Raw genomic sequence first — 18,810 nt, 5'->3', positions numbered from 1 at the left:
GCTGAAGTATGGGGAGGACACGGCATCCATCACCCTGCAGATGCCAGCAGTAATGTCACACAGAGCTGCCTGAGCCCCAGTGGGACACAATTCATGTCCCACCATCAGTCTGACTCTGCTGAGCACAAGTGACAGGCTGGAGGAGCTGGGATCTGCTCCAAGCACTGCCTGTCCTTTACTGTCCCCTGCCACCTCTGTCCTGACAAGACAGGAGCAGCTTGCAATCCAAGGAAAAAACATAAAAGGTCAAGTTTGTAGAGTACAGGAATATTACAGCAATTAAAGAATGAGCTAAATCGGAATGGATCAGAATTCCCAGCTCCTCTGGAGGTGGGCAGCCCCCAGGTCCCCATTGCTGCTGTTCTCTGTGCAGGAGAGCCCCAGCTGCCCCCAGGCCTCACACCTCATCTGGGGCTCCAGGCACAACAAACAGCCCTAGGGAGATGTCACAAATTTGGAGATGTCATTTAGAGGTGGCACCTAACTTCAGAAGGGAAATGAAACACAGGTTTTCCCCATCCAGATCACACAAAATTAACGTTTTTTTCTTTGAAAAGTACTGCCAGCCCAAGCATCTTCCTGTCTGCCCAAGTGCTGGTGGCTGCCCCATGAGCTCCCAGTGCTCCCCAGCTGAAGTCACTGGTAAATCACAGAGTAGCTCTTCTCCTTCATAGTGCAAACCCCTGCAGCTGGAACAGCACAGCCATAAGGAGGGACAACTTTAGGAAAGAGTAGTGGGAGAATCTAAGCACAAAAGGTACCTTAATGCTTGTTTTAAAAAATGAAACAGAGATTCCAGTCCCCGTGGTGCCCTCAGGGTGGGTGCATTCTGCAGCAGCACCATTCACCTCCCCACATTTTTCTTGCCTCAGCTGCAGACTGCCTTGGCTCTCAGCCCTAGCGTGAGAGTTTCCAGGAGATCTTCTGCTCCATGTCCTACCTGTCCTCCTTCACAGTCACCTGAGGGCTCTCCAGGAGCCATCCCTGGTCCCTGGCATCACTGGGCTCTTGCTTTACCCTGTTCTCACCTCCACTCAGGAGGAAACTCTTGAGTGGAATTAAGGGAGGAGGGATGAGGGTGCTGTGGGCCATCCCTGCTGCCCCCCAAATCCACACCAACCCTCCCCCAAAATGACATCCAGGTCAGAGGAAGCACAGAGAGTGCAGGAGTGCCCTGTGCAGGCAGTACCTTGGCTGGCACTCTCTCCCAGCACAGAACTCATGGATGGGCTCGGGCCGGGTCATGGCATCACAGTAGGCATCGTCCACCTCGATCCCATCATAGCGAACACACATGGCATAAGTGGACATCACTCCTGGGCTCAGAGAACACACACACACAGCAGGGTGCTTGGTGAGCTGTACATCCAAACTATTTTTTTTTGTTGTTGTTGTTTTTGTGGTTTTAGCTGCATTTCTCAAAACTTCCTCCCTGTGAAAAGCAGGAAGCTTCCAGTCCCGTGGGATGGGCGCTGCTGGGAGGGAATGTCACAGTGGCCACTCCACCAATTTGAGCAGTGTGGTTGAGTTTGGCCAGCTCAGAGGAGGGCATGGCCACCCCTTCCAGGGCTTGCCACCAAAACCAATGTATGACTAACACATTTTTATAGGAAATACTCAGGACCACGAGTCTGCTCGGCAGACAGGGTGGTGGGTGGAGGCGACAGCAAACAGTCCCCAACCCACTCCATCCCTCATTATCCCTGTGCACTACACCCCTCCCTTTGCACCAGGTGCTCCCCAGGTGCATCCAGAGCTCCAGGCCAAGGCAGGGATGCTGAGGATTTGGCAAGGAAGGTCCTGCCCCTCCTGCTCCCCCTCCAAGGCAGCGGCAGCCGATGCCGTCAGAACGAGACCTTTTCCCCCACAGCCTCCCGTGCCAGAGTAAATGTTGGGAAGTCCATTCTGGGACCTGGCTGGGGACCAGGAGGCTGCTCTGGCTACAGGTAACAAGAATTGCAGCTCTGGGAAACATATGGTTTACATGAAACTAAAAAAAGATCTACAGCTCTTGACATGGCCTTGCCTCTCTGCGATATGTCAGTGAGAAAAGGCAGCAAGGAAAGAGAAATTTGAGTTAAACCTCTCTCGGCTTGCTGTAAACCAGGGCAGAGCAGGCTGGCTCAGCCAAGGGAGAAATTTGTTCAGAGAGGATCAAAGAAGTCAAAAATGTCCCAGAACATGTGGATGACAGGATCCTGGGGAAAGGGAAGGCTTGCAAAGCTCCTGCTGCAGGCACGAGGCTGCTGGACCGGAGCAAATGCTTAAAATGTAAAATCCTTGCATTTGATCTTTTAAGAAATGTCCCTGAGATTGTAAACTCCTCTCTCCCACTCCTTTCCCTCTTTTTAATTCCAGAAGCACTGCAGGCTCTGGATAATTTCAGGGGCAGCACAGACAAGTGCCCAACCCACGCGCCTGATTCATCCCAAGGGATCGACAGGACCCCCTAACCAAGGGGTGAGGGAGGAGATCAGGTGCCTTGAAGCTTTTCAGGGGGCAAAAAGGGAGGAATTAATACAAAAAGAGGGAATTTCTGCCTGAAGAATAGAGGCTCAGTTTCAATATCCCTGGCATCTCTGTCACTGTTCCAGATTTACACCCTCGCAGCCGAGCTCAGGCTCCAGGGTAGGAGGAGTGGGAGAAACAAAACATAATCAAAAAGCCAAATGCTATTGTGTTTCCTGCCAGAGCTGAACAATCTTTAAAATTTCTCTCTGCAGGGAAGCAGCTGAGCTTTTCAAACCCCTTGAAGCTGTCAAAAAGGTGAGGAAGGGGGGGGAAAAAAGGAGGCTCAGGACAGGTTTGGGGATCCTGCTGAGCCCCAGGGGGGACACAAAGTGATGGGAAGTGAAGGCAGTGCTCAGAGCTTCCCAGAGGGAGAGTTTGGAGGGGTGATGGACATATTGGGCACTACCTCCTGGTCCCCAACACACCTGAGAGCTCAGTGGGCTTTGCATGCCCCCAGCTCCTCTCCCCACCTTTGCACCCAGGCACAGCAGAGCTGGGGTCGTGCTAAAGCAGAGCTCATGAGATCCCCTCAACACCACCAGCTCCTTCCCATCCCTAACAGACATAAAATGGACTCACACACCCGGTGATTTCAGCAGGCTGTGCAGAATTTGGCTGCTTCTTATAACTACCTGTGGTGCATGTAGAGCTGCAGGGTTCGTGGGAGGAAAGCTTCCACCTGTACATGTCAGCAGCACTCACACCTTGGCCCTTTCTTAACTTCAATCTGTTTCTAGCAATAAGCAAACAAAACAAAACAAAACAAAACAAAAAAAAAAGAAAAGAAAGAAAAAAAAAAACAAAACAAAAAAAAGGCATTTACAAGGCAAGCAGTGACAGCCCACAACAGACACACACATCTGGCTGCAGTTCGGTTGGGTTTGGGTTTGGGAGGGGATGTGCTTGGTTTGGCTTTGGTTGGGTTTGGTTGTTCTGATTTTTTGGGAGGTTCGTTTGTTTGAATCAATTTTTAATTTTTTTTAGTTTCACAACATACCTGTCCTGAGCCCCAAGTAGAATCCCCAGCCCGGTTAGAGGCAGAGCTTCCACTGTCTAGAAATAGAGAGAATGGGATAAAAATACCCACAAGTAGAAACAGTTCAGAATTTAACAAAAGTTTGCATTTTCTGCTCAAATACACCTGGCCCTCGGCACACAGTGACTAAAGGTGCAGTATCTCCTCCCCTGTGTCTCCAGGGCTGGGCAAACCCACTCGTGCTGCTCAGTGCAGCAGAGATTTTGGCTGCTCCAATCTCCAAAAGCCAGCACAGGAGTTTCTGAGCTCTCCCCTCAAAGCCCACTGATTTTGCCACTCTGGTTTTTGGTCTGATTTGTTTTACTGGATGTCAAGTGGGGAATTTGCATCTCTCAGCTCCAAGCTGTGCTCAAACACAAAATGCCACGGGGAGAGGAGTAACAGAGTCAGCCTGGTGTGAGAAAAAACATTTATCCAAGCAAGAATTGCAGCTGCTCCCCGTGCTGGGAGGGGGGAACACCTCAGGGATACTGCACCTTTACAACAAAAGGCTTCGGTTCTGTTCTCATACCTTTGTCCAAACCCTTGGAACAGCTACACTGGAATAGTGTACAAGGTTGTATCCTCACATCCAGTTGTCTCTGGCCTGGCAGGATATGCAGCTTGTATGATTTCTAGGCAGCAGAAGCTCTGAAATTGCCTTATTTAGTTGTTTGTAAGAAAAAGTTGAGGTCCAGCCTATCAAATCAACCTTTCAAAGGACACTGTTGAGAATCCAGCCGTTTCCTTTCCGACCCACCCTCCTTCCACCGCCAGCACTGAGCCTCCAGAAGGATTAAAAACAACAACAATCTCATTTTCCCTGTTGATTTTGCCTCTGTCAGTTTGGCAAATGGTTGCTTCCTGCACTTGAAATGGAACTGAAATGAATGTGACTATTTTTTTATAATTTTTTAGTGGAAAAATAACAACCTCAGCTCACTATAAATAGTGTTTTATCTGCCACAGCAGCTCTGCCTGGGGACCCACACCAGCTCCTGATCCCTGCCCTGTGCCACCAACTGCCACCCAGCCAGGAGAGGGCTCACAAATGTCATTAAAACATAGTCCAACATCTGCTTTTTGTACTTTAATTTGCCTGGAAATATTACCCAGATCCTCCAGTCTATCCCCTGATCTCTGAGGCACCAAAGTAAACACCAAGTTATCCTATGACCAGGACTCCTCTGTCTTTAAAAGGATAAAAATCTTCAAAATAAGCTTTATCCCACATCAGGACAGTAAATCTTTCAACAGTGTCCCTTTAGTGTATGTGATCCTAAATAAAGAGCTTCTATGCATGACAAGGTCCCAGGGACAAGATCTTTCCAGAGGAATCAGACATTTGGGCACAGGGCAGCTCATTTCCAGCAAAGACAAAACTGTCACTTTGTTCTCCTCTCAATGCAGACAGCAGCCCATTGTTTAACAAAACTGGGGGCATTTTCTCTTTTCTTTCAATTTTCCTCTTGATTATGAGCTAAATAATAAAGTCACACATTTGCTTCTCAAGCTTTTAATCAGCTTTTCAAGCAAGATACAGCACCAAAAATTAGCACTATTCCCTCACCCTTAACTGAGTTCTGGGCTGTCCCTTTTCCCAAAAAAGTTCCCACAGCAGAGGAATAACCCTGACAAATGCACACAAAACCACCACAGATCAATATCCACAGCCCCTGGCTCCCATTTCTGTGTTTTATTTTGGTTTTTGTTTCTAAGCAAAGGGGCAAATTCGTGGCTGCTGTTGCAGGTCCAGCCTGAAAGGACCTGAGCATCCCTCAGCCTTTTGGCTGGTGCAAAACTAGTCTGGATATCAATGTTTTGATCTGAAAAGTTTGTATTTTGTTCCAGAGAGAGAAGAGGGGACACTGTGGAACAAAACCAAGGGGAAGAACAGGTGGAAAACGTTGTCAGTGCTGGGTGCCATTCCTGAAGGGGTTTAAATCACTGTTATCAATAGCTGGGCAGCCAGGGACAGTGCAAGGAGCTTTTTAGCACCCAAAAAGCTGCACTGGAGCCCCAATGTTCTGTGATTGTCCTAGAAAAGCCAAGCTCCCTGTACTCCCAGGAGGCAGGGAAGCACTGCCCCCATTTCACAGCTGCTGGGGCAGAGTTTTGGGGTGCAGGGTGGCAGCTGAGGGAACACAGGGAATGTGATGGGGAGCCCCAAGGGGCAGAGCAGTCCCCAGGACAGGGTAAGGGGAGTTGAGGGCTCTGCCCTCTCTGTCAGAGAGGATGAAATTCTTGCTTTGGCACTGAAGGCAGCACTCCCAAGCCAAGGCACGAGGAGAGATGATAGATTCAAGCCCTTGGCAAGGTTTTCATGTTCCTATCATTAAGAAGTTTGCTGATCCATTTGGCTGCATGGCCATTTTCTTTAGCACGAGTGTCTTTAGCATAACGTAGTGGAAGCTGTGGGTAAATCCAGCTAACTCTAACCAGAGGGAGCATCTGCTCAGGGCTTTGCATCTCCTCCAGCTCAGCATCTTATCCTGTGCTTTACAGGTCCAGGAGGAGGCTGGGGTGCCATGGGGATGCACAGTGGGACCCAAATCCACACCTGGCTCTGGGACCTGGATACTCCCAAAGCCCCAGTGCCAGCTCAAGCTGCCCAGGGAGTGCTCCTGTGGGTGGCTGACCATGAAGGGGGGCTAATGGGAGGGCTAATTGCTGCTGTGAGCAGTGGGCCCATCTCAGACCCCGTGTGGCCACACCAGGAATGAGTTCTGGGCTGGGAATCAAGGCTACTCCCCAGAGAGCCCTGGGACATCTCAAAAGCTGCCAGATACAGGCTTGGGGATCAGCACCTACCCCAACACTTCTTTCCACCCTTCCCCAGAGCAAAACCTGCTGCTAAAGTTAAATCAGGCCTTTCTTTACCTCCCCACTTCCACTCAAACCAGCCATCTAAAGGATTCTGAGGTGATGGTCCCAGTATCAACCAATGAGCTGCTACTGCAGAGCTTTGGATATTCCTGTCCAAGCTGTGACTCCCTGAGCTGAGGCAACAAATCCAAGCTGTTCCTGGACCTACAGTGGAGGTCCCAGTGGCAGGGCCATGCCTGGGAGCTGCTGGAAGCATATTCCTGCCATCCCAAGTGAGGAGGATCGTGGGTGGCACTCAACAGGGTGGGTGAAAAGGGGCCAGGACCAACTTCTGCTGCATCAGAACTTGGAGGAAGGGGCTGGGGAATGGGAGCAGGATGTCAAGAGAAGGCAAAAGGAAGAGGCTTCTTCATGGCTGTGGCTCTGACAAGAAGCTGTGACAGCAGAGAGCAAGGGAGCTGACAAACATCAGCACGGACTTCAGCATGGCCACTGAGGGGGACATCAAGATTTCCTCTTGTTAAACGCTCTCGTGCCTTCCTGCTCCCAAACCTCTGGCCCTTCCTTGCAGATGAACTCCCAACAGAACATTTCCACCATCCCACCCCCACTTACCTCCTGCTTCCAAAGGGATGGAAACCATGCATTGAGCACAGGGCTTTTACGAGTCAAGAACAGCAATAAATTTGATTTATTAACTAAAGACACATCTCCTACCTTGCTTTGTGGGTTCTGTTCCCCTGAGGGCTGCTCATGGTGACGGTGGCATTGGAGAAGGGCGTCTCTGCAGAGGTGTTGGTGGCTTTGCCATTGCTCAGCTCCATGAAGGTGCTGTTCACTGAGTAGGTGACGAGGCCATCGCTGTCCTCGTAGTCCACATAGAGGCTGTCAAGGGGTGACCCCACCGAGTTGGTTGGGTCTCCCTGGGCGAAGATGCTGTTCACGGTGACGTTGAGCAGCAGCTCCTTGGAGTCCGAGGTCTTGCCCAGCAGCTTGTCCGTGATGGCGTTCTCCAGAAGGAACTCCCTGGAGCTGAGCCTGGCCTCGGGCTCTCTGTCGTCATGGTCTGTCTGGTAAGTAGACCTGGTTACGTTTGAATCTAGATTGGAGCCAACAGGGGGGAAACCACAGTGACAACCACAAAATGCATCGAGGCTGGGAGGGAGAAGCAGCCCGGAGCAGCGGGGACGCGCCGGAGCCTGAGCAGCCACACGGGGGGCCAGAGGCAGGGCAGGGGGGGTCTCATGGGGTTCTCAAGGGTGTGAAGCTTTGGGGGGGGCTTATCCTGCTACGGTGTGGCCAGAGGGGAGCTCAGCACCCGCCAGCGCTGCCCAAAGCAATAGCAGAGGTGAAAGGAAGGTGCTCCCCTGGCCCCACAGCCCATGCAGCCATGCTGGGAAGGCACTCCAGGCAATTTGGGGGTGGGATGCCCAAGGGACTCAAATGGGGGCTTTGGAGGGGTGGGAGGTGATGGGAGATGTTGTGATGGGGAGTTTTGTGCACCCAGGGCTCCCTCCTGTCCTTGGCATGAGGCAAAGCACAGCAGGGCACCAGCAGGGAGGTCTCACCCAGTGTCCACCCCCCGCACGCCCCCACCAGAAACCAGAATCTGAAGGGCAAAGAGGATTTGTGAGCAGAGATGTTTTAAAGAACTTTCCGAGGTTTCCAAAACACAAACCAGCAGAACCACCAGAGGTAGAAACAGAGCATTTCTCAACAAGAGCTCTGAGAAGCAGAACAGTGAGGCCCAAGTCTCCTCCTTACCTTGGGGTTGTTTGCCCTTCAGTTTTGGCTCACAGTCAATTGTTTCTGCTCTTTCATAGACCTCATTGGTTTCCTGACCTTTGCTCAAGTTTAAATCTTCCTCCGTGTCCTGCCTTCCAAACACCTGGTTCTCCAAGTCTATCCTTTCCCTGGAGATTCTCCCAAAATAGGTTGCATTGTGCTGGATAAAGCCCAGTGGCACGTCCCCGTCGAACTCGCGGCTCTCCTCGCTCTCCGACTCGGAGAAGGTGTAGTAGATGGGCTGCAGGTTCTTGGAGTGTGGCTTCCTCAGCAGAGTGTATTCAAACGTGATGGATGGGTTCTTGCCATTTTGATTCCAGACCTAGCAAAGAAATCGAGTTATTAGAGGGTGCAGGGAATTTGTGGCAGGCAAAGCATGGGATTCATCTTGGACCTGACACTTGGGGAGCATCAGTTTTGCTGTTTCCAGTCTGTTTTCCTTCACAGTGCCAGCTTCTCCCTGCTGGAGCCCTGCACGATTTTCCAAAGGTTATTTGGCTGTGTGCCATGGGGATTAATCCCAGGAGCCACAGGTTACACTTCCTCCTTGGCCACTGGGTGGCCAGAGGCTTGGGGCAGCCACTTCACAAGACCATCACTTGCAAAGCCACTTTTGTGACTTTTTATAAAGAGCACACCCTCCCCTGCAGCTACTACACCCCACTGGGGCTGGGGTCTCCCAGCTGAGACAGCCTCATAGTGGTCTGATGCTTTTTAAGCACCCAAGCAATCATCCCTTCCCCTTCCAGAGGAGCCTGGGGCTACATGGAAGATGTCAGGAGTTGGGCTCTGGCTGCCTGCCCAGAAGAAAATTAAGGGACTTTTCTGCAAATACCTGGTTTTACATGGTTTGCTTTTGAGAGAGAATTGGGGTTTAAGGTTTAGGCACTTGTCTAAGCTGTCTGGCCCAGTTTCTTATTTTTGCTTTTCCTGCCAGGTAACTTGGATAAAAATGCCAAGGAGCAGAGGAGAAATCCCCTCACAGTGCCTGAGGCATCTTCTCCCTGCAGAGAGGAGTTACCAAGCCCGCATTCACCACTGACAGCCCTGCCTGAATCCAAAAGCACTGACACAAAAAAAAATAGGGTTGGGTAAGGAACTGGCCAGAATCACTGCTCCCATCCCCTCCTCATGTAAAACCATGCCAGGACTCTGCTCCCAAGCTCACCCCTTCCTCAATCCAAGGTGGATTTTCTCTTTCCCACCATGAGAAGAGGAGAAATCAAAGCTCACCATTATGTTCAGCCCTTGATTTGTGGGTCCCTGGGCAACAATGTACTCGATGCCAGTCTCGTACACGTCCATGGGCCGGCGGTACTTGAACACCGTGCCTGCAATGTTGAAGTTCTTTGGGCTGTCCACTTTATAGTTCCCATTGAAGAAATAGTACCCAGCTTCATCAGCCACAGCTTCAAAGGAGAGAGAACAGTCAGTGCTGTCACGTGCAAAGCTCTGGATGCAGCCCCTGGTGTGTTCAGGGGGTAAAATCAGTGCCACAGCAATAAAAAAAAGGAGATTCTCCTACATGGCAATGCACTGGTCACCTGTTTGCAGCACTCACTATGTGAGGGCGTGCTCAGAGTTCTGGGCCACGTGTCCCTCCACATTGCAAACCCCTGGGAATGTGGTTCACACTCGCCCTGGCTCCTGTCACCCCTTTGGCACCAGCCCAGCAGGAACATTGAACAGCCCCAGCTCTGCACAGAGCACTGGCAGGTGGCCAAGGGCAGGAGCTGATGTCCCCTGAGCCAGCAGTGGCCCAAGATGCCATTGTTGATGCCCCCTGAGCTAGCCCAGGAAGTGGTAACCACATCAAGCCTTTTTCATCCATAGCATCATCCCAGAATGGTTTGCATTGGAAGGGACCTTGGAGCTCATCTCATCCTGCCATGGGCCAGGACACCTTCCATGGGACCAAGCTGTTCAAAATCCCATCCAGCCTGGCCTTGAACACTTCCAGGGAAGTGACAGCCACGTTCCAGAGGCCACAAGCCTCTGAGGCAGCAAATGTGCTTCTCTTTGGCAAGTCTGGATTTTTCCACACTGCTCCTGAGCAGCTCTGTCACCTCCCCTGTGAGATGGGTGTGTGGTCCCCAACACTTCAGCAAGGCCACATGTAGGTCACATCCCCTTGGTGCTGTTGTCATTGCACATTCCCCAGGCAGGGGAAGGCTGGGGGGATCACCAGAGAGGTGAAGTCACTTGGCCATCTGTGATCCAGCACCAGGGCATCTGTCACACCCTGCTGAAATAATATTCACCAACATTTTCTGCTTTAAAGCAATCAGAGTGTTGACAAACACAGCCCAGGTGCTCGGACTGCAGAGAGGAGCAACACCCTGGCTTGGACAACACAGATGGATTTACATTGCCTACGGATTTAACTCATGTCTGCAGCAAACAGACTCACTGATCCCTGTGGGTCCCTTCCAACTCTGGATATTCTGTGATTCTATGACAAAACTGCATCCAGCTCTGCATTGGAAAAAGCATTAACCAGCATAGGCATGCATCCTAGGGAAGTACCAAGAGGTTATACACACCCAGAACATCTGCAGACTTTTTCCGTTCCACTATCTGGATATCCCTCGCTCCGGCGGGAATGTGCGTGACCAGGGAATAGCCTACGGATTAACCAGAGGATCTTTGTGACCAGTGATCTGAACCAAACCCTCCTCAGGCAGAGCTGCAAGCTGGCCAACACCCTAGCCTGGACCCACATTTCTAATGGACTTAAAAGTCCTAACCCTTCATGTTTTAGGCTGCAAACAGGAGTTTATCGGTGATAGAAAAATGTGCGAATTGTGTCCTGGTTTATGGAGGAAAAATACATCCAAAGGGGGAAAGGATTCAGTTCTTACGTGCACAAGTATCATGTTTATCTAAACTGGTGTAAGAAAATACATCTGCAGATGGTTTTATTAGCTAGAGAAGCTTTTGTGTGGTTCAGTATTGCTCCCTGTGTTAGCCAGCATTCCCAAAACTCCAGCAGGAGATGGGAGCTGGTTTCTCCTCTGCCTCCCCTTTACCTGGCACCAGACAAAAGATGGGACAGGACAAGTCTTCGCACAGCACTGAAGTTCCTGCAGTTTGCTCCATCTCAGAGAGCATTAATCATAATTCCTGAATTAGATTGTTATATTTAGGACATGTAGGTTCGGCTGCTTTACATCACACTGATTTTTGAAATCCTGGTCTTTCAAGATATTGTTGCTTCCTGTTATTACAAGTCGTTTATTTCTAGTCTTACTGGGTCATGAGTGTCCTGTTTTTGGCTAAATGACTAAAAAAGACTAAAATAGATACCAGACTCTTGCATAACCCTTTTGCACCACTCATCATCAGAGATCTCTGGTTTCTGACAAACACCATGCAAATTTCCTGTTTTGTTTTGGTTTTTTTTAAAGAAGGTTTTCTCTGCCCAAACAAGCGCCATTAACACACATAGAACATGTGGGAAAAACTTGAATTGGGCAGTTGGTAAGACCCAAAAGCAATTTACCAAAAAAAATATTCCATTTTAAACCCAGCCCTCTCAACTCAAGCCCTCAATCCCCAAAGCCTTACCAAGATGAGAATTTCCTTTCCGGTAACTGCCGGTTACGTGGGTGCAGCTGCTCCCATCTCCTTGGCAAACTCCACATTTATCCAAGGTGTGGGTGGAAAAGAGAATGCCATCACAGCCAATGGGCTAAAAAATGCACAGACAGAGCACTGAGGGTCAGGCAAACGTCGCACCCACTGCGATTCTCTGAATGCTACTAACGAGATTTTTGCTATAATGTTTAACAACCTCACATTTTCCAGACACGCAAACCCCTCGGAAATCCGTGTATTTGCAGGATGTTCCATCCCTGGCCTGAACCATTAACTGTCTCTGACCATCCACAGTGGTGCAATGAAGGTCACAGGGCTTGCTAGAAATGTGAACATAGTCATCTAAGGGGAAAGGATATAAAGAGAGATTCAAAAACAGCAGAAACACCACAACTTTCATCCTACCCAAGCCAGCAAATCTCTGCCAAGCTAAACAACAGCAGCACAACTGCAGAGCAGTGAGAGTTCTCAAGTGGCCATCTCTTGTGTTTGAGGACAGGCAGGAGATGGCACTTGGACAGTGTGGCAGCCTTTGCTGGAAGAGATGCCCCAGGGATGCCAGGGGCATCACCAGCACCAGCCCAGGGCAGGCACTGAGGCAGCAGCACTGCTTTGTGCAAGTACATTTCACAAAAACGTGCATGTGCACTTGGCAACACTTGATATACGAGTTAAATTTACACATGTATTGTTGGAAATTCACCTGTAAGACTATATTCAAACCACAGCAACTCAGAGCATTTTTTGATCTATAACTTTTCCATAAACATTCACCCAAGATGGACTCAATTCACCCTTTGCTTTCTGCAGACAACAACTGGCTGGCAGCACCCACCAGCACAGTAATCCCACATTTTATAATATCCACAGGAAGCAGATGAAAAAATCATATTTGCATCAGAACCCCAAGTGTTTGTCTCCACCAGCTCCTGAGCAATCAGAGACCCACTGGCCTGCACACCCAAGCAAGGCAGCATCAGTGTCAAAATATTCTCTGCAAATCCCCCAGGAGCCACATGAACGCCTGCTCAAGCACAAAACAACTCCTGAATCATCTCTGGTGAGTCAGCTTGAGCAGCAAGCGTGTTTAAGGAAATTGTCACCTTCAAGGGACAAAAGCCACCAAGAAGAAATAGCTCATAGACCAAGTTCTACCTTGCTGATCCTGCAAAGGCTGGAGAGCCAGGGGCCTGGTACACAGGGAAATTGATTTGATGAAGATAATTGTTCTTGGGTATGTACAGACCCCTAAAACAAAGTTTGCAGGAGATCCTATCTTTATTTTTAGGCACTCAAATGAATCTGATGTGAAGATGGATCTGATCCCATCTCTATTTTTAGGTATCCAATTGAATCTGAAGAACCTGAGCTCAGGAGCTTCCTCAGGAGAAGGGTCCTGGCTTCCCAGCAGCTCTAAAGCTCATCCATGGCTTGTGTTTAATGATTGATTTTGATGGGAGTTCAGTGTTCAATAAAAATTCAATGAAAGCTCAGTTTCTGAGTCCCAAGTAGTTTCTGCAGTTCTTGCTCACCCCAGATGACCAGAGTGACCAGCTGCACCTCGGTAACATTTCACAGAGCACACAGAGGGCGTGGGAGAGACCAAATGTCACTGAAACAGCACAGCCAGCAATGGCCCTGGCTCAAAGGACACTTGTCAGGGTGAGCCTGACTGTCCCTGCCAGCACAGCCCTCACATCTCCTGCTCCCACATCCTCCTGCAGCCTCTGGTCCCTGGGAGCTGTGACCAACACAGGCTACAGACATGAATTCATGTTGTTATTTAATTTTCAGGCTACCCTGCAGCTGCCAAACAAGCCTTTGAACTCGGGAGACAGCTGATTGTGCCTCTGAAAAACCACTTTAAAACAGCAGAGGAGGAGCCTTCCTGCGGGCTGTAGCATCATAACTATCAAAATATTTGGCTGAGCATTATGAAACACACAAAGAATGTCTTGTTACCAGGATATAAAGGTTTCCATTGATAGGTTCTGCCATTGTACACATGGGAGTTAAAGGATGAACACTGCTCCTCTCGGAAGCTCCTTCCGTTCACAGGGCACTCCTAGAATGGGATACATTAACATCCTGACGGAAACAAAGTGCAGGAAAGGTTTCTGGCACATCACCACCAGCTGCAAGGAGTGTTTCCATCACCTTCCCCAGCCAGGCCACATCCTCCTCCTCCTCCTCTTCCTCCCCCCACTGCAGGAACCCCCTGGGAATCGTTGCCAGAACCAGTCTCTGGTTTTTATGGCAAAATGCCCAAAGCCCAGACACTGGAGGTTGGCACCAAAGAAGGGAACCCCCAGCTGCTTGGAGGGGCAAGAGAGTGACAGGTACAGGACAAATGGTGTCCCCTCTCCAAGGGACCCAGAAACGCCATACATGACTTTCCCAACAAGACAAAGGATATCCTTACTTGGACTTTGCAGAGCTGGTATCTTTTGGATGTTCCAGTGCAAGTTTTATTAGCCAGCCCACTCACTGACTTCCTTCTGAATAAGGAAATGGTAGTTAGATGGAGGGCAGAAATCATTTTCCCTTGTTTAAATATATTTGCTCTCTGTAAGGTCAGCGTGCACACAGCAGAGCCACACAGAGATCTGTTCCTGGAGCAGGTAGCAAAGGTCTCTGTGGCTTTGTCACCTGCATCACCAACTATTCCAGGAGCTATCATGGGGTGAGGGCCTGGGGACAAGATTTACAAAGTGTTTTTTGGGAACCACGCTGCCCAGAGAGGGCAGAGCCAGGCACAAAGCAGATGGAACCAGTGGGTCCCCAGCCAGCCCTGCACCAGGGGCTGCTGTGCCCCAGAGCCTGGAGAGCAGGCTCAGTCTGTGCCCCCTCTGCACCAAGCCCTGCTGCAGAAACTGCAGGGCCAGCCCAGGACTCCCTCAGCTGCTGGCAGGGATGCCCAAAGCTCAGGAAATCCCCTCCTGGCCCAGCAGGGTTTGCCCAGACACATTTCCATCGGTGCTTCTGTCTGAGTGGTGACCTTTGGGGTCAGGCAGCTGCTGCAGAGCCCCTCCCCAGCCCGTGGGGCTGTACCTCTGCCTCAGGCAGTGCCTCTCCTGGGATTTCACACCTCCCCCGCAGGTCCTGGTGCACGCTGTCCACTTGGTCCACTCTCCCCACCAGTAGGCAGTGACGTCTGACCCCTCCTCCAGGCTGTTGGACGTCTGTGTCAGGTCCTGCTCGGAGCACAGGGGAAGGAGGAGAAGCAGGAGTCACATCCAAACCTCAGAGCCTGTGTGGGGACACTGAGGGCAGCCCTCCCCTCCCAGCCTGCCCCACTCGACCCAGGCATTGCCTTCTCCAGCTGAGGTCAAGCCTGAGGTTTCCATCCCTGCATTCTTGCAATTGTGTTTTCATTACAAAATTGGAATGAAGTGGCAATATTTGGGATTCCTCAGGAAAGGAAATTCTCATTGTTTCGCTCAGTTGGCAAAACCGAGCTCCCAAACAGCCCTAAACTCTGTGAGACTCTTGGTGCTCTCTGACTCTTGCTCCACAGAGAATTCAGGGAGCTGCAGAGCCAGCTGCAGCTGGAAGCTCCACTGGAAGCTTCAACAAACCCTTGCAAAACCCTTCTGCAGCAGCAGAGCAGGTCAGTGGGTGCCAGGGGGTGCCAGCAGGGTGCAGGAGCCTGTGTGCTCTCTCTGCAAGCTCAGGTTTGTCACTTCAGGAGGGTCCCAACACCCCCAGCTCCCACCCCCTGTCATAACCACACATCAGAGGGCAGAGGAACTGCAAATATTGCATGGAAAGTAAATGAAAGCTCAGCCAGTGCAGGGAGCAAGGAGTGATGCTCACCCAAGAGCAGGGCATGGCCCTTCAGAGTCCTTGAAATGCTCTGTGAATGCTCCTGGCCATGGTAGGCACAACTTAGGTTAAGCCCAGACTAAAGAGTGAAGGCAAGCCAGAAGTCCTCACAATTTTTGGAGAGCTGGTGCATGCACAGAGCAGCTCTGCCAGCCCAGGGGGCTCCCATCCCAGACACCAGAGCATTTTAAAGCCCAGAGAGCCCCCCAAAACCTGACAGCCTTACCTGAGCTATGACAAAGACAACATTGCCCACAAGAAGAAGGGCCAGGGTGCCCTTCAGCTGCAACTGAGCACTGGTGGAGATGCTGCTCCACTTCCACTTGGATATCTTCATCCTAGAAAGCAACCAAACACTGCACTAAGCACAGCTCCCAGCCGGCCCCATGCCCAGCAGCAGGACCTGCTTTGCCTGGTTCCAGAGCTCTGCTCCAGCATTCCTGCTCAGCTTGAAGGCACCGACCAGCAGGGACTGCAGGGACCTGAGCCTGGAGTTTTATTTCATTAATAGCAGCATGAACATGGTACAGGTTCACTTCCCAGCTTGGTTTTTATCTGTCAAACCACAACTTTGCACTGGTTTCCAGTGGCTGCACCTGACACTGCTCCAAGGCTGCCTTGGAATAGAGCCTGGCTTACACCGAAGCACAGTGAGTAGCCAGAAGTGTTCCTGGATCTATAAAAGCAGTGCATTTAAATATCCCCATTTACAGGACTGCTCCTGGAAGAATGAGATGAAAAGCTTCAAAAACAAAAAAATGCAATTAACAGGCATCATTCCTCCTTTTTCATTTATTCCACTCCAATTCCCCTCGGTTCCCAGGGAAGATGCCTTTTCTTATAGAAAAGACACAACCCACAATTAAAGAGCAGAAATGAACTATCCCAAGTGTCAGCCTTTCATCTCTTTCTCCATCTGCCTCATGAAAGAGAGTAACCCAGAATGGCATTTTCTTAAATAAAACCCAGCTCAAAACCACAATACGTTTTATTGTGAACCTCCCTGCAAGAGCCAGAAAGGAGCAGGTTTCAGGAAATCATGCTTCCAGGCAATCAAAGCAGCTCATGTCTGTGAGGAAAAAGAAAAAAAGATCCTCCCCTAAGCTAATTTCCCTTGAAAAGCAGTTAGGCAGTATCTTTGGGAAGCAGGGGGGTGGGAGAGGTGCTGCTCCTGGGGAGAAAGGGCAGAACTGCAGACCTGCAATATAAAGAGCTTCTTTCCCACTCATTTTTGTTTGGTTTGTTTTTTTTTTTCCTCCTTGCAAAGGTTTTTGTAGCGGTTTTGAAATCGCTGAATTGCCGGCAACACCAGCCCCGCTTTGCTGTCTGGCTTAGAAAAAAATTACCAGAGGGCTTCCAGGTCCCCAAATCCGCTCTGCAATCGCCCTGGGGGAGAGGTGCAGCATGCTAAAGAGACTTTCCAAGAGGCAGATCCATTGATTAATGGGAGCCCAGAGCGCTTGGCCGGGGATCCCGCGGACAGGTGGCTGAGCCTTGCCTTACACTTGGTTCTCATTAAGGCTCCCAGACACTCCTGACTCCAAGCCAATACCAGAGCGCGCTCGGAGTTTATCCTACAGGCTGCGGGGCTGCGTGCTTCAATGAAGGCAAAATTAAGAAAGGGGGGAGGGATGCCGCCGAGATGAGCAGCACCGCGGAGCCGGGAGCGGGGCAGCCCCGCTCGGGCGGCCGCAGGGCGATGCGGGGCGGGGATGCGGAGCCGGGATGCGGAGCCGCATCTGCGCCGGCGAGGGATGGGACGGACGGGACGGGACGGGACGGGATGGGACAGGACGGGACGGGATGGGACAGGACGGGACAGGACAGGATGGGACAGGACAGGACGGGCCGTACCTGGCGGCGGAGGGGCCGGGCAGGACGATGCTCCGGGGCCGGGCGGGAGCGGCGGCGGCGGCGGCGCGGAGCGGAGCAGCGGCGGCCCCAGACGCTCCCTCCCTCCTTCTCCCTCTCCGACTTCAAAGGGCAGCCAAAAGCGCCGGGGCTTCCAGCGAGGAGGAGCCGCCGCAGTGGCTCCCCCCAGCCCGCGCCGGCCGCTCTTATAGCGGCGGCGGGGGGGAGGCAGGGGGGAGAGCGGGCGGAATTCACACCTCTCGGCCCGGGATGCCCCCACCCCGGTTAACCCCTCGCCTCCCCCGGCGCCGGCCCGCGGCCGCCAGCCGGTTTCCTGAGGCGAGACCGGGGGGGCACAGGCGGGGAGAGCCCGCACCGCACGCATGCGTTCCCGCTGGTCACGCAGAGCCGGGGAGCCCCGGGAGGATGCTGCGCTTTCCCCCCTCCCCGGGGACCCTCCGGAGGATGCTCCGCTTCCCCCCCAACCCTGGAGGATGCTTCGCTTTCCCCCCTCCCCGGGCACTCCCTGGGAGGATGCGCCGCTCCTCGCCCCGGCACCCCCGGAGGATGCTGCACTCCCCTACCCCCGGCACCCCCCCTGGAGGATGCTGCACTCCCCTCCTCGGGCGGCAGAACGGGACCTGCTGCCCCCACCCCATCATCAGATCACCAAAGATCTCCCGGTACCTCCACGGGCATTGTGCAGCCACGTGCTGCCTCTGGGATGGCCAGGGGAATGGTTGGATTCGGTCTGCCAAGCTTTTCATTTCACTTGGTGCTGGAAAATGAACCAAATCTTCAAGGTGCCATGCTTATGGTGCTGTTTGGTCAAGCTCAGTGCCAGTCTTGCTGCTTGAAATAGTTTTGTGCCACGCAGAAAATGGGGTAAGAAAATTGGTTTGGGGCACGTCAAGAGCCATTTTTGATGGGGACAAATCCCCTGGCTCAGCAACAGCCACGCACAGGTCATGTCTGATCTGTGTTTGTGTGTCTGGGAGAAAAGCCTGTGGGGAAGAAGGCCACAGCTACAGTGTGTGCAACCTATATTTGATACATGATCCATCTGTCTGTGTTCTGAGGTGTGTATGTGTCAAATGTGGTGACACTCATTCCTGTGCATTCCTCAGCACATCCCAGCAGCTCTGAGCAGCCCACCTGAAAAATTCCTACATCCCTCCAGACATGCTTCAGCTCCAGCCTTTCCTCCTTCCCTCCCTGCACAGGGCAAAGCCAGTGCTCCCAGCAGAGCACTGCACTGCAGGTCGTCCCTCTGGCTGCTCCTGGACTTTGAGGGCAGCATTCAGCCCTGTCACCGTTTGCCACTGGCCAGGAGCACCCATCTGCAGGGCCCTGAGGTGATTGTCCCCCCACCATGGGCACACTTTCCCTCCCAGCTGCCA

The 18,810-nt window shown here is 51.6% G+C and overlaps 1 protein-coding gene across 7 annotated transcripts in view; it reads right to left on the bottom strand.

Moving 5' to 3' along the window:
* The window catches only part of ADAMTSL2 (ADAMTS like 2), a 28,037-nt gene extending 10,433 nt beyond the window's left edge, over positions 1-17,604 (bottom strand). The window contains exons 1-13 of one of the 7 annotated variants that reach the window (XR_013184964.1): positions 17,414-17,604; positions 15,786-15,897; positions 14,786-14,928; positions 14,157-14,232; positions 13,697-13,799; positions 11,931-12,076; positions 11,705-11,828; positions 10,681-10,761; positions 9,371-9,546; positions 8,117-8,459; positions 7,070-7,451; positions 3,144-3,244; positions 1,190-1,316 (exon numbers count right to left, since the gene is read on the bottom strand). Coding sequence is in view for 6 of the 7 variants with exons in the window: in XM_077189304.1 (XP_077045419.1) it covers positions 1,190-1,316; positions 3,144-3,244; positions 7,070-7,451; positions 8,117-8,459; positions 9,371-9,546; positions 10,681-10,761; positions 11,705-11,828; positions 11,931-12,076; positions 13,697-13,799; positions 14,157-14,232; positions 14,786-14,928; positions 15,786-15,896 (1,913 nt within the window). In the remaining variant the exon portion in view is untranslated. Of the gene's footprint in view, positions 1-1,189; positions 1,317-3,143; positions 3,245-7,069; positions 7,452-8,116; positions 8,460-9,370; positions 9,547-10,680; positions 10,762-11,704; positions 11,829-11,930; positions 12,077-13,696; positions 14,123-14,156; positions 14,233-14,785; positions 14,929-15,785; positions 15,898-17,413 lie in introns of those variants that run through there. The other 6 variants (XM_077189304.1, XM_077189305.1, XM_077189306.1 and 3 more) reach the window with 6 other exon arrangements.
* Between the last annotated feature and the right edge of the window lie 1,206 nt (positions 17,605-18,810).

The sequence above is a fragment of the Agelaius phoeniceus genome, chromosome 21 (assembly GCF_051311805.1).
Source record: "Agelaius phoeniceus isolate bAgePho1 chromosome 21, bAgePho1.hap1, whole genome shotgun sequence".
Classification (NCBI taxonomy): Eukaryota; Metazoa; Chordata; class Aves; order Passeriformes; family Icteridae; genus Agelaius; species Agelaius phoeniceus.
The sequence above is the reverse complement of the archived record's forward strand: the minus strand, read 5'-3'. Positions and strand labels throughout refer to the sequence as shown.